Consider the following 15670-nt stretch of genomic DNA (forward strand, 5'->3'; position numbering starts at 1 on the left):
ATGTGTTTGGCTACTGATGTAAGCTGCAGAATATCAGTTAACATTTCATTCCAGTATGTGATCTTTCAGCGGAGTCACTTTTCTTCTTTTCTTGTATAAATAAAGCATGAATGCAAGCTGAAGACAACTTGAATAGATGGAGTCTTGATACCTGTTCATTCATTTTCTTCTCTTCCCTTCCCCCAGTGTTAGAACAGGGCTGCTAGAACAGTGTTACTTCACCAAATTAAAAACGCCGTTGTTATTAATTTAAGCTTTAGTTTCCCTTCTCTGTGTCAATAGGTTCTGTTGGTGCCACTAATATGAATGAGCACAGTTCCCGTTCCCATGCTATCTTCACAATCACAATTGAGTGCAGTGAGAAGGGTGTGGATGGGAATATACACGTGCGCATGGGCAAGCTACATCTAGTAGATCTTGCGGTAAGTTTTTTTTCATAAGTTTGTAGCATGTTTGTCATGGGTATTACAGCCATTGTAGGAACCTCCTCTGTGTTTCTAAAGAAGCTGCTGCAAACAGCCAGTAGAAGTGGAGGATTTCTTCATGCCCTTGGGAAATGGACCTTCATTTCCAAACCTGTATTGCATTCCCTCTTTAAGAACACCTCTCCATTGGTTTGGGCTTTTTGTGCGTACCCTCTCATGTGTGGTTTCATGTCAAGCAGACAGCCTTTTTCAATTGCTTTACTCAGTGCTCTCCTTTGAAGAAAGTTCTTTTGGGAGAGCCCTAATTCTCTGCCTCTTTCTTTTTTAAGGGTTCAGAAAGGCAAGCAAAAACTGGAGCTACTGGGCAACGACTGAAAGAAGCAACAAAAATTAACCTTTCTCTCTCTACTCTTGGGAATGTCATTTCTGCTCTGGTTGATGGAAAGAGCACTCATGTGCCTTACCGTAACTCTAAACTGACTCGGCTACTCCAGGATTCCCTTGGTGGCAACTCCAAAACTATGATGGTAATAATAAGGGAGTATTAATAATTCATTTTGGGCAAGCAAATGACAGTCTGGAGGCTGTCAGGGTGTGGTTGGGAAAAAACAAGTTCAAACTCAACCCAAACAAGATGGAGTTGCTGTTGATTCAGAGGTGGACTGATTCCAGGACTACACCATCTTTGGCTTTTGATGGGATTGTTCTACCCCCCAAAAGAGCATGCTCACAATTGGGGGTCTTCCTGGACTCACAGCTCCTGCTCAAAGAGCAGATGAAGACCGTGGCCACAAGGGCTTTTGCAGTGTGCCTTACCTTGAAGAGGATGCACTGAAAACAGTTACTCATGTCCTTATCAGCTGTAGATTACATTACTGTAATTTGCTCAATATAGGGCTGCCCCTGAAGATTCCCAGTAACCTTATCTGATCACTATCTCTAAAGCCCTGTATGGCTCAGGGCCTGAATATCTTAGAGTCCTTGATAGTTTTTGCCTGTCCCATGCAACTAGGGAATGCCTGCTAATGAACTCCACCTTCCAAGAAGTACAGCAGGAGGGGGCCTGACAGCAAACATTCTCTGAGGCATCTCCCCTCCTTTGGAACAGTTGCTCCCCTGAACCAAGAAGGGCCCCCATCCTCATAGTCTTCTGGAAGCAAGTGAATACATGGCTCTTTTGGCAGGCCTTTTAATTATAACCAGCAGTACCATATCAAATGCCAATTAAAATTTTAGCTATTATTTTAACATCTAAATTAGAAAAATAGATTATGGATTATATTGATCAACTTTTAATGCTGATTTTATTGCATATTGTATACAGTACAATATACAATTGTGTTGTAAATTCTGCAAGCAAAATACATAAATAATTTCAGCTTCTGGTTCTCCTTAATGATCGTGATTTTTATTCTCGCCACATATTTTCTGCATTTGCAAAGTATGTTAAGTCCCTTATTCGGCCCTTGAATCCCCATTTTGCAGTTTTTGAAGCCCCTCCTAGCATAATTCCTGAAAATCAGTGGTGTGGTTTCCGTATGTTGTGTGGCAAAAAAACATATACCACCCCTGTTCAGGAAAAATGTAATATCTTGGCTTCATCCATGTGCTTTTGCAACATTCTCCCAGATGCTGGGGCCATTAGCCTACCCCAGATGCAAATCCCAAAAATTTGGCCAGCTGAGCAGACATATTCATTCCCTCCTTCCTTTCCTTCATGCAAAAATCTTATAAAATAGGATGATGGGTAGTAAGTAACATAAGTTCACCTGCTGAAGCTTAATGAAGCTGGTGAAATATAAATCAAATGCTTTCACCACTGCACTAAGCAGATCTTCAATGGTAGTACATATTTGAATTAATTTGGGTACAGAGATCATGAAACATTAGGTTTCCATCTTTCTCTCTGTCTCTCCTTTTAAAAAAGCACCTTACAGCAGAATAATCTCTACAGATAATCAAGCTTTGCTAGTTTGCAGGCTTCCACAGTGCACTAACATATATATATATATATTAATTTTAGCTTCTGTATTCACCTGTTGAAAAAGGTGGGGTGGCTACATAGAATAGATCAAATGCTTAAGGGGAACCAAGGGTTGCTTGGTGTAGCTGGGTGGATATAGAATATATACCCACCCAGGTGCGCTTTGGGAAGTTTTCTTTGGCCTAGCAATACAAAGTGCCATGATTAATCCAGGTAGTTAATGCCAAATGGAGCATTAAAGAACTGTTAGGCAGACCTCCATGATTCCTAAATACTTTCAGATATTTGAGAATCTTTGTTCTCTCTTTCTCCCAAGTTTGGAGTGTCTTGCTATTTAAGGCTATAATACTGTAATTACCAGAAACTAATTCTCATTGCAGTTCAGGGGAAGTTTCAGTAAATATTCATGGGATGGTTCATGAACTGGTTTTTATATGGAGTGATAGCTTTTGTGGATACTTTATAGCTCAAGAACATCTCTCTGTTTTTTACTTTCTTTTGGGATAGAGATTAAGGCGAAGTTTCCCTTGAGTTGAGCTTAGTGGCTGCTGTTTTCCTGGCAATGCCACAGAAGGGATTTGCCTTCTTCCAGGGTGTTGTTTCAAATTCTCAGGGTAGCTTCCAGCACTAGAATTCCCTGGTTGTCAGATCTGGCCCTGTTTAGCTTCACTTCCTACACAGGGTCAGCCAGGCGCTGTCAAGAGAATATTATGGGTGCCACAGGGATATTCCTGCCCAAAGTACCAGTAGTTATGAGCAGTACCCACAATAAAACATTGCTTTTCAAAGTATTTCTGTACAGGTGGACAGCCAGACACATTTATTTCTTAGATACTCCATTCCAGGTCCCTTCTTTTTATGTCAAGTTATCATAAGCAAGCAGTGTTTGGTTTTTGCCAAGCATGGACAATCCTCAATGAGCTGTTTTGGGCTCTCTTCCCTTCAAGTTTTTTTTTTTCCCTTAAAGCTTTTTCATACTTTTGCAAATGTTGGATTTTCCTCAAGCTTGTTAAATTCTCCCTCTTGACATAACATCCACTCCCAGATAAGATGCTTGCTAATAGGAATTGTATCAGTTGGCTCTCTATTACATTACCCAGTTTGTTGCAGTCAAGTAAGGGTAAGTTATGAACAATTGGTCTCTCCCTAAGCTTTCCATACCAGGAATGTAAAGGACTGGTGCAGTGGAGATGACCAGTGGTTTTAGCTTTGATGGTGCTGCCTACTGTAGAGAATGGCATTGCCAAGCATAGCTGGAGAGGTATGCGGTTTTTAGCTTTGAGCATTTCTGGATTGGGCTGTATACGTTTCCCACATGCTCAGTTCTGAAAAGCATATAAAATGTACTTGCATTTAAAACCCAACTATGTTAGAAATCTAGCTTCAGCCTAAATTTGATCATGATGTTATACTTTCTGTAAATTGAGAATTGGACTGCTTTGTACTTAATTGCAGTTTTTTAGGCTTATTTAAGTTTTTCTTTCTTCTTAGTGTGCAAACATTGGCCCAGCAGACTACAATTATGATGAGACCATCAGCACTTTGAGATATGCTAACCGTGCCAAAAATATCAAGAATAAGGCTAGAATTAACGAAGATCCAAAGGATGCCTTACTTCGTCAGTTTCAAAAAGAAATAGAAGAACTTAAGAAAAAGTTGGAAGAAGGTAATTTGTTAATTGTCTCCTATTAATATACCTTCCTTGTAATTTCTCATTTTAAAGACATTCCAAGTTCTCCAATAAAATAATGAATTATGGTTGTAGATTTTAATATGTATATCAGATTATGGGGGGACGTGGTGGCGCAGCGGCTTAATGACACTGAAAGTTGCCGGCCAGAAATGGTCGACGCTTCAGCGGTTCGAGTCCAGCCTTCGCGTTAACAGGGTGAGCTCCTGTTTCCTCCCCAGTTCCTGTCAACCCAACAGTTCGAAAACTCACGTGAGTAGATAAATGGGTACTCTCACTCCGGTGGGAGGAAAAATGCTGGCGGCGCCTTGCAAAAAGGAGTTGGGAGCAGTTGCCGGTAAGCGCGAAACCGCGCTCGCCCGAAAAGGGCGCAAAGCAACGGAAACCCCGCCTCCTGCGCTCACCAGCTGGGCTCTGTTCTAGGAAGGAGGCTCTGGCAAACCACTTCCGAAACACCTTGCCTTGAAAACTGCAAGGGCTCGTCCAAGCAGTCACTGCAGAGTCGGTAACGACTGAGCGCAGATTAAAATATATATATATATATATATATATATATATATCAGATTATAGCCTGTGCTTGCTTCAGGAGCTTAGGATGATACACAGGCTTGTTTTCTCTCTATTTTTGTCTTTGTGGCAGCTTGGGAGGGTGGTGGTTAGGCTGGGAGATAGTGACTGTCCTAAACCCACCCATCAAGTTTAACAGCTTAAGGTTTTCTTTAGTCTACGTCCAGCATTCAGCCTCCATATGTAGTCTTAACTTCTTTCAATCAAATATTACATCTACTAACTAGAATAGTAGTTAAGAATGTATTACAAATGTTACCTATTTTTATTCACTGACTGTGGGTTTGTTTGCAACAGATATAAAGCAGAAGGCACAGTTACATTTGATAAAAAACAGAGCCTTTGCTAGCAATAACCAGCTGCTAAGAATTTACCGATAATCTACTAATTATTTTGATCAGTTTCTTTGCAGTCCGATTTTCTAACAAAACTAGAAGAGGCTAAGGAGAAAAATTAGACTGAGATTTAAATTAACATACCAAGATTCTGTAGATAAAAATTAATTTAAAAGAATCTGTTTCTTGTATTAAAAATGCTGAACTACTGTAGGGGAAGAAATCTCTGGCTCTGAGACCAGTGGTTCTGAAGAGGATGATGAAGAAGATGATGGGGAAATTGGTGAAGATGGAGAAAAACGAAAGAAACGAAGGGGTAAGGTGCTACCTAAGGGATAATCAGCTGATATCATCTTCAGTGTTAGTGCTTGAGCGCTCACTGCAGTTACTTGTCCTTCTGTAAAAAGTTTTGTTTAGTTAACTCATAACAATGAAAGGGGGGAAATTGGGTTTTTTTTATTTTTTTTTAGAAAAATGTGGTTTTTGGGGGCAATGACTCTCAAATATCTCTAGGCTAGTACTGATGTTTCATAGACTGCACAAAAGTTAAGTTCTTCGTTGTCTTGTGAACTTTGGCTTGTACTTCATTTAAATTGATAAGTTTTAGAACTGGAGGTGTTTGTACATAGAAATTTGGCTGAACATATTTGATATTCATTCCTAAGGACAATATTTTTGTCTTCTTTTGGGGGAATAAATAATGAGGGGGCTCTTACTGTTTACCTCTAAAGATAAAGGGGATCCTTTTGTTGCTTCGCGAAAGAAAAAAACCCTACAAGACTTCAAGCCTCCTGTTGATTTTCATTCAGTTGAACTTAATTTTTTAAAACTTATTCATAAAAAATATAGATGGGAATAATACTTCAGTTTAACTGCACATAAGACTTAACTTAGTCTATTGACCTGGCTCTGCCAGCTTGAATGGGGCGAGAAAGGGGGCAACCAACCCTCGGGGTGGCTAGCCCCTTAAAGATGTTCCCATATGTTAATATCTTTTCGATCACCAGCATCTTGGAATATATTATTATTTATGTATGTATTTAGTTTTACTGTATTTTTATACTGTTTTTATTGTATTGTAACTAATATTTATTTGTTGTTTTTAATTGTAAACCGCCCAGAGTCACTTTCTCGTGAGATGGGCGGTGTCTAAATTCGAAATACAAACAAACAAACAAACAAATTGTATGTATCAAGTCAGGGTAATAACTTGGGATAGAATTTCAGAATTTATTTTCAAGCTGAGTAATGTGCTATGGACACAAAGGGGGCATTTTTGAGTTCCAGTGTTTCGGATAGGGAAAGTCCATTGTTATTTGGTTGCAGGACCTCTTGGCTTAGGGGTTGTCATCCATGTATAATTGGATAGCACATGACCCCAACCCTGCCCCGCATTGCCGATTTAAGCAAACCTTCCCCAACCTGGAGCCCTCCTGATATGTTGAGCTTTAATTTTCATAATCTCCCCAGCAAAAACATTGGCCAGGGGATTATGGGAGTGAGAAGTTCAACATACCTGGAGAACACCAGACTGGGAAAGGTAGTTTAAATCAGGGATGGGCAATTCACAAGCCCATCAGTCCCCAGGCCCACATTTTGTGTACTTCAGAGCTCCCTCTGCCATATTTTAATGATTTTCGCAACCATCATTTAAGGTCTGTAGACTGCTGTGAAGTTGGTTTTGATTGCTTTCTATTGGGAGATTTCTGCCTGGCCCCACCCACTTTGTTTCATAGCTCAATCATATTCCTTGAAATCCTGGGTCAGAATAACAAGTCCAAATGCAATTTTCATCCACCTTTGCTCTAAGCAAACATTTTGTGCTTATCTGAAAGGAGCCCTAATTTGTCCGAAGCAGAAACAGATGAAAGACTGATGCTCCTTTCCCCCTTTTTGGATTTCTTCCTCCTCTGAGTTTTTAATTGATGCACTGCTAGTTACAGTTAAATTCCAAATCCCCAAATCATGTTATTAAAACATTGCCTGAAGAAGTGAGAATTGCACTTCTTTATGGAGACCAAGGGATTATCAGTGGTGTTGTTGATTTCTCTGCTCACCCTCAGAAATGACCTCAGGATCATTTGTGAGTCAATCAGGGTGTATTAATTCTGAACTATACAGTAGCACAGCAGAGCTCTTAAAGGAACCTGGGGTGATGCATCAAGGAGCCAGTCTCGCTGAGGAATTTTGGGTTGCTCTTTTGCCCTTTAGATTTAATGTTCAGCATGTATTTCTTGTTTCTTCTTCTTCTTTCCTGGGATTTCCATGGGGCCCACTTCTGTATTTTCCAGGCAGTAGCAGCAGCAGTAGTTCAGACTCTCCATGTTCTGTCATAGAAAAACCTCTGGATAAAACCTTCACTAGTGAGTGGGAGCTCTTAAGTCATCCAGTGAAGCTTTGGCCTCTCCATAATCTGTGCACTCATTGTTTTGATGCTGCATTTTGCTCCTCTGTCCCTGATACATCAGTTTTGTTCAGAGTGAAATGTGGGTTTGCTCCTCACTAAATAAAGCATGCTTTTTCTTTTGCTGTTTCAAACTTGAATAAAAAACAACAACAACTGACTCTCCTTAGCTAAATAGCTCAAGAACGCAAAAAGAAATATTGGTATTGCTCATGCAGGCCAGACTCTTGGGTAATAGAACCGATTTTTAAAAAGGCATTGTTGGCATTCTCTGATGTGATACAATGATACTAAGCATAGAGAGCATTTTGGCAGATTTTTCTGTAGGTGTGTGCTTCGGAAAAGGAGCTAGATTGGATAATCTTTGATACGACTGACACCGAATGTCAACAGTAAATGACTTCAGACATCCAGTGCTCGGCTTACATAGGGGCCTCCCATTAGTTTCTGGAGCAGGGGTGTCAATAGGGCATGGTTAAAAAAAAAAGTTAAAATGGCAGCTTCCATCACATTATTGCAGCCACCGTTTTAACTGTTTTGACCACACCTCCAGACAGCTTATTGTGGAGGAAAAGACACCCATGTCTTGATCGTGCACATTTGCATGTCAGCTGTTTCCTGCTTACCAGAGTAAATGGGAGGTCTCTGCTTCAGCAGAGCTTTGCTGATAATGATCTGCTAGTTCCTGGCAGCAGACGAGATGGAACAAGTTCAGCAGATCTTTATTACGCATTTTCATTAATAGTTTGAAACAAACAGTCTTCCTCCACCCCACTCCCCCTGCTGCTGGCTTTTAATCACAGTGGAATGTTTTCATTGGGGAAACACATCACAGCCCATTGAATACTCTCCAGCTTGATATGATGAGTGGGATAGTGATGGCAGCTGCTTTTTGAAATCAGAACTATCTTTCCCATATAATGGCTTTTTCCCCTTCTGCATGCTGCATGTTTTCATGGCATTTCCCTCCTTTCTTTCTTTCTTTCTTTCTTTCTTTCTTTCTTTCTTTCTTTCTTTCTTTCTTTCTTTCTTTCTTTCTCTTCTTTCTCTTCTTTTCCTTCTTTTTGTTAACACCTGTTAAAATGTGCCACTTTATCTCTAAGGAAACATCTGAGTTTTTAGAAAGAAACCTGTCTTTATTCAAATCAACAGTACAATCATATTAGAATCTGTTAATGATACAGTTGACTGGAAATTGTGATCAAATACCAAGAAAGCTTAACCGGGCATGTCTGATAATTGGCTATTTCAAATACCCCAGCCTTAGTCTAGGTAGTATATTATTTTCCTGGATGTTTCTCTGGGCACATTCTCTGAGATAAGGTTGTAGCTTGAACTGCAGAATTATCATAATACTGTTCAGATGAATAATGTTATGCTATAATAAGAAAGCTGAAGAGTAATTATATTCTTCAGATTCTTACTCTACTTCAGTTTTAAAATGGAACAACAATGGTGACATATAATCTTGCATTGTGGTGTTTTTCTTTTTCGTACATAGATGCAAATTTTGGAATGCCTTTATTACTCTTTTATTTTTTAAGAAAGAAATCAAACAATAATATGTTTCTTTTTTTCCTCTCCACCTCCTTCCTCTTTGTGCGCGTGCTGCCTCTCTGCGATTTGTTTGCCTCTTCCTCTTAAATGCAAGATCAAGCAGGTTGGTGTGTTCAATTTGCACTCCATCTAATAGAATTTAAAGAACTGTTTAAAGCTTGCCTAGCCTTTGTGCTCTGAAATCTCAGTGGATTCAATGGGCATGCAATTCTATTTAATATGTTTTGTTAATGGATCCAGTGCGGCTAAAACTGAAGTTGGGAGGGTTCACCATGTAGACAAGTTTGGGTAACATTGTCCAAATATAGATATGGGAGACAAGGCAGAGATTGTCCCTTTATAGCAATAGCTCAACTTTTGTTTCTTTTTACCTTACCAAGATTGTCATTCCAAATATTTCAGATTGTGGAGATGGGGGGCAAAGAGTAAAATGGGGCAAACAAAAATATGATCCTTCTCTTCCCCTCCTTCTGTTTCTACCCTTTGACCATATGACAAAGTCTGCTTTAGCTTAATAATTTTGCTTTTTTTTTTCTTCCAGCATTTTATTATTCTAACACTGTGCATCTGATTTTTAGTTTTAAAAAGTTAATCTCTCTAGGGTGTGTAGTTTTTTTAAATCAAAATCTATGTCACTTTAAATTAATGAACATATTTTTGGTTTGATAGTAGTGGGACATCTTACACAGCTGATCATTATAAATCTACCATTTATCCCCACTAGGAACCAATAAAAATGCATTTGATGCACGATTATGCCATGATCTCAGAATGGTTATTTCCTGACACTTGGATGATATACATTTCAGAAGTCCCTATGTTGCAGTGGCAATTACAAGCTTGTTACAAGTACAAATCTAATGCAAAATTTTATCAAGGTAACATTATAATGAGAGAATGCATATGCTTAATTAACCTTGCTTTTAAATCCCATAAAAGGAAAAAAGAAAGTTTCTCCTGACAAGATGATGGAGATGCAAGCCAGAATTGATGAAGAAAGGAAAGCACTTGAAACAAAACTTGATATGGAAGAGGAAGAAAGGAACAAAGCCCGTGCAGAACTTGAAAAAAGGGAGAAAGATTTGCTTAAAGCACAGTAAGCATTCTGAAATTTAAGAATACTTAATACTTAACATTCATATAATTTAGTGTTCTCCAGGCTGGTCCCTGCTGATCTGTTTGAAATCAACTCTGGTCAGCTCACTATCTTGGAAGGAGGATAAAAGTGGTTGAATAAAAGTATTTAAAGCACTTCACATGCATTATCTAAATGTAGTCCTTATAACAACTTATAAAGAAAGTTGGCATTATTATTTCTTTCATCCCTATTTATTGAAGTTCAGTGGAGTCATAGTAGAGACATTAGAGAAGTCACTATTATCCTTTGTTACAACAATTCCAGTGGTACAGGAGCATTAAACTAGAACACTTTTGAGTGAAAAGAACAAGAGTTTTCCCTATTGCAAATACAGCAGCACTGGGGTCCTGGTAGATCAAATGAATTGCTGAAAAGTAGGCCATGTTCAGCCTGTCCGAAGTTGAGAGAGCATTATGCCACCCTTAAAATCAACTTAAATATCCCTACCATAGTCTTAATTTACTTAAGGTTAGTAAATAAATGTAAGGAATTGTTTAGGACTTCTGGCATATACTGTATGGGCTGCTCCCTTACAGTTGGGATTTTTAGCTGTAGAATCCTGATTCATAGGAACGCAAAGTTTTTTTCCTTCTCTTTCTCTAGGCAAGAACATCAGTCTCTTTTAGAGAAGTTGTCAGCTTTGGAAAAAAAAGTGATTGTGGGAGGTGTGGATTTGTTGGCTAAAGCTGAGGAGCAAGAGAAGCTTCTGGAAGAATCTAACATGGAGTTGGAGGAACGAAGGAAAAGAGCAGAGCAACTCCGAAAAGAGCTTGAGGAGAAAGAGGTCCGCTTACTGTCTTTGCTGAACTATTGATTTCTTTTTCTCTAGACGCTCTCCCTGATACTGTTCTTCATCTACCTGGTCATATATGCAGGCAAGGCTAAGGCATAATTAAGGAGTAATAGCTGTATCTGCGTAGAGCATGATGATATCTAAAAGATTAGAGATGCAATTATTGGAAAGAGGGGAATATTGTCCAATGAAACCCTTTTACTTTCTACAACACTATTTTTTTGAGGGGATACGGTTGTAGTCCATAGAGCAGGGTAAACAACTAGCATACTTACCACCATCCGTTGAGAAAGAAGCAGAACCCCTTTATGACATCCTTGAAAGGGAACCAGCATTGGAACTTTTCTAGATCATGGGATTTAACTGAAGAAATGAAAAGAAATTCATGGGTTAATTATTAAAGGAGGCAGAGAAGGGAGCAGCCGGTCAAAATACAAGTGTGCAGTGATGCCATATCTGAGCTGCATACATTTGGGCAGGCACTAGCGGGCAGCAAAGACAAACAGAAAATGCTGTTTTCTCTAGTGGTCACCCAGAGTTTTGCAGTCCAGATGTGAACAATGCTTCTCAGTTCAGAACTCAAGGAAGCAGTAAAGGAGACTGGAAAGTTGACAAGTGCGTGACAGACTTTTTTCTTCCTTAGACTCTGTCCAAAAACGTAGCAAAAGGAAGAAAATACATCTTTAGAATCCAAGTAAATCTAAAGGAAAGCAGGGAAAATAGGCATATATTGACTGTGGCAAAAGTCCATCTTGCCTGCATTGAAGTTACAGTCCCAAGAGTTAATGCACTTGAACTAACAGGTCCCCTGAAATACCAGTCAGGGCATCAAATTCAGTTCTAGTTTCAGGAAGACAAAGCTAGTGAAAAAATAAAATAACAACTGGAAGGAAGGAGAAGTGGACATTTCCCTCTCACAGAAATGTCCGTCTTTCTCTCAAGCTTCTTCCTTGATAAAACCAGATGCTTAACTCTATGTGGATGTATCTTAATATTCATTGGAAAGCACCATACCTTTAAGATGAAATTGATAGGAAATATAGGAGACCGGATACTCTTTTTCCGCTTCAGCATAAGTAGAAGCTGGAAAATGTCTCATGCTAATTTGTCAGACTTTGCTAATTAAAGATAGCAACCTCTGGGTTAGCTTTGGTGAGTGGCTGAAATGCATGCCAAATGGCAACCCTGGTGACAACGTGTTACCACACTCTTTATTTTGTGAATCCTCCAAGTGCTTGTGTAAAATAATGTTCTTGTACTAGCACATCAGTTGGATAACGGTGGCCAATCTGTGGCATTTTTAATTATTTGAAAAATAGCAAGAGCGTTTGGACATTGAAGAAAAATATACCAGCCTGCAAGAGGAAGCTCAAGGGAAGACGAAGAAGCTGAAAAAAGTTTGGACCATGCTAATGGCAGCCAAGTCGGAGGTCAGTATTATAAATAGTGGAAGGTCTGGTTTACGGATAAAGTTACAGCTCATCAGCATAGAGACATGATTCTTGTAAGAGGGAGAAGACCATTGCTCAGTGGTCAAGTAAGAAACTAAAGGGGAAAATGCTAGTTGGTGTCTGGATGTGGATGTTCTCTGAGGTTGTTCAGAAGAGCCAGATTAGCTATCGAAGCAAACATGCCTGCTGCATCTATGAGCATATAGGAACAAGGTTTGCTTGAATTATTTACACTTGAGAAAGAGTTTGCTGATACATCTAAACAGCTTATTACGAGAAAGAGTGGTCTGATCACCATAACGGGGATGGTCATAGAATTCTTTTTCAAGAAATCTGCTCTGAATTCAGATGATGAAGCACATCTTTTCTCCTGGGCAAGGCTCTTGAATGACTAGTGGTCATACATCTCAAAAGGACTAATGATTACTTTGAGAGACAGAGATACACAGAGAGAGAGGCAATTTTGAAATGGCAAATGCTAAAACAGTGCAGCATTAGTCTTACAAGCATAAGCCTCATATTAAGCATATTTTATTTATATTTATATAGCAAATTTGTCACCACCCATCTCACTGAAAAGTGACTCTGGGTGGTTTACAGAGGAGATAAAATCAATTAAAATATAATATAAAAACAATCTTAAAAATAATAAATAAATTCCAAGAATTATGGGATTGGTGAATAACTCAGGGAGTGACATCAGGGCGCCAGCCACCCCCAGGATTGATTAAAATTCTTATTGCCCCATGCAGGTTGGCAGAGCCAGGTCTTAAATCCCTTCTGGAAAACCAGGAGGATAGGGGCCCACTGCACCTCTGGGGGGAGAGTATTCCAAAGGGTGGGGCAACAGCAGAGAAGGCTCTCCTACTGGGCCCCGCCAGGCAGCATTCTCTCACTGACGGGGTCCACAACATGCCCTTTCTGCCTGACTGGGGGGGATGGGTTGATGTAATAAGGGTGAGGGTCCCTCAGGTAACCTGGACCCATGCCACGTAGGGCTTTAAAGGTGATAACCAACACCTTGAATTGGGCCCGGAAGCAAACGGGCACCCAATGCAGGTCCTGCAGCAAAGGTGTTATATGTGCCATCCTAGGGGCACCCAAGATTGTTTGCATGGCTGCATTTTGAACCAGATGTAGCTTCTGGATATTCTTCAAGGGTAGCCCTATGTAGAGTGCATTGCAGTAGTCTAACCAAGAGATGATCAGGGCATGAGTGACTGACCAGAGAGCCTCCTGATCCAGGAAGGGGCATAACTGGCACACCACACGAACAGCAGGAATTATGAGTCCAGAAGGACCCTCAGATTACACACTAGGTCTGTTTGGGGCAGTGCAACCCTGTTCAAAACCAAAGGTGGTAAATTCCCAGATACCTCCAATCCACAGCCATTCCATCTTACCAGGGTTCAGCTGAAGCCTGTTCTACCCCATCCAGACCCCCACAGCCTCCAGGCACTGCGGAAGAGTGGTCATGGCATCACTCGAGTCACCTGGGACGGAAATGTATAGCTGGGTATCATCTGCATATTGGTGATACCTCATCCCATGGTGGTGGATGATCTCATCCAGTGGTTTCATGTAGATGTTAAAAAGGAGCGGAGAATGTACCAAATCCTGTGGCACCCCACAATGGAGGGGCCGCAGGCTGGACCTCTTGCTCCCAATCAACACCAATTGGGATCAACCTTGGAGGAAGGAAGAGAACAAGCACAAAACTGCTGCCCACTCTCAGCTCTCCAAGTTGACCCAAAAGGATGCCATGGTCGATGGTATCTAAAGCCGCTGAGAAGTCAAGAAGAGCAAGGATGGATGCGCTACCTCCATCCCTCTCCCACCAGAGATCATCCATGAGTGTGACCAACGCCATTTCCATCCCAAATCTGGGCCTGAAACCTGACTGGAAGTGGTCCAGATAATCCTTGTAATAATCTTGTTATGTTATATAAGCTCATATTAACCTTTACTAAGCCCTTAATATAGCTGTTTTAAAGAAAGCAACCAATTCCTCCAAAAAGCCCAAGCAAAAGAAAGAAAAATCTAGCCCTGTCCACTTTGAATGGTGACTTTCAGTCATCAAATGGTTGCCACCACTGGGTTAGACAAAATTAAGTACTGTAAAGCTTGCAATGTGGGCCTGTTCATTCAAGATACCAGTTTTTTTTTAACTACACATTTTGATTTAAGTAGCTCCAGTTTATCACTTTTCACACTGACCTCCTGAATGTTTTCTGGTTAAATTCAGAACGCTAACTTTAAAGTCTTTAAAACTAACTTAAGCAAGGATGATTAAAGAACCACATTCTCCCAGATGAATACTTCAGAGGTTCTACTCTAAGTTCTTCTGCTAGGATGGTGGCAGCTAGAAAGGGGAGCTTCTCCTTTTTGGATTGCTGTTCTTTAGAGATACAAGAGAAACCAACACATCAAGTAAAAATTTTTGATTCTTTGCTTCTAGTAGTTTATGCACCTATTATTTCAATTTTTTGAGTCACACTAAATATTGTTTTAACTGAAAAGTGGTTAAGATTTTTTAAATTTAATTTTCACTATAAAGGTAATTCATTGTTGTTTAAGTGTTTTCCCAACCAAATGGTTTGTTTGGTTTTCTTGACCATTGTTCAAAGAACAAGAGAGGATATTTCCTGATGGATTATCTTTAAGTAGGTTACGTCCCTGAGATGTAAGTATTATAATTCCCAGATAGTAGATCCTTGCTCCTATGGAATGGCAAGATAAGTAATACATCCAACACATCTGGAAGGCACTAGGTTGGGGTAGACTGGTGTAAAACTTATTACTGGTGTTAATCATTGTGGCACAAAGGAGAGAAAGAACAGCAAAAAAAAAAGGATAATGTTGACTATTTTAAAAAATATGATGCAAAAATATGATTTTTTAAAAATATGATTTTTAAAATATTTTTTAAACTATGATTCTAATTATAGTTCTGGATGGTTTGGTTTGTATTTTTAGATGGCAGATCTGCAACAGGAGCATCAGAGAGAAATTGAAGGCTTACTGGAGAACATTCGACAGCTCAGCAGAGAGCTTCGTCTTCAAATGCTGATAATTGACAACTTTATACCTCAGGATTACCAGGTGAAAAATTCCTGATGGTTTTGAGAGATTAAGTAGTAGCTCTAACATGAATCACCTCTCATAGCTAGTAAGTTAGAACCTGCTTCTCACCGCTGATGAGTTAGAGCAAATTCTCGTTATTAGGAAGCTGTTTGCTTGAACATCTCCTTTGCTGCCCTTGTCATATTTCCAGCCCAGATATTTTATGGAGAAGCAGACAGTGAAGGTACTTCCCACATATTTTC

General features: G+C 39.8%; 1 protein-coding gene across 2 annotated transcripts in view; it reads left to right on the forward strand.

Moving 5' to 3' along the window:
- The window catches only part of KIF3A (kinesin family member 3A), a 30772-nt gene that overhangs the window by 10011 nt on the left and 5091 nt on the right, over positions 1 to 15670 (forward strand). For both annotated transcript variants that reach the window (XM_088133726.1, XM_088133727.1), the window contains 8 exons: positions 283 to 422; positions 755 to 952; positions 3901 to 4075; positions 5216 to 5317; positions 9902 to 10058; positions 10704 to 10884; positions 12213 to 12323; positions 15321 to 15446. In XM_088133726.1, the coding sequence (XP_087989852.1) occupies positions 283 to 422; positions 755 to 952; positions 3901 to 4075; positions 5216 to 5317; positions 9902 to 10058; positions 10704 to 10884; positions 12213 to 12323; positions 15321 to 15446 (1190 nt within the window). The remainder of the gene's footprint in view (positions 1 to 282; positions 423 to 754; positions 953 to 3900; positions 4076 to 5215; positions 5318 to 9901; positions 10059 to 10703; positions 10885 to 12212; positions 12324 to 15320; positions 15447 to 15670) is intronic.

Source organism: Python bivittatus, unplaced genomic scaffold (assembly GCF_059951505.1).
Source record: "Python bivittatus isolate LINGU-HERP-01145 unplaced genomic scaffold, Pbiv_v1 ctg000080_np1212, whole genome shotgun sequence".
NCBI lineage: Eukaryota > Metazoa > Chordata > Lepidosauria > Squamata > Pythonidae > Python > Python bivittatus.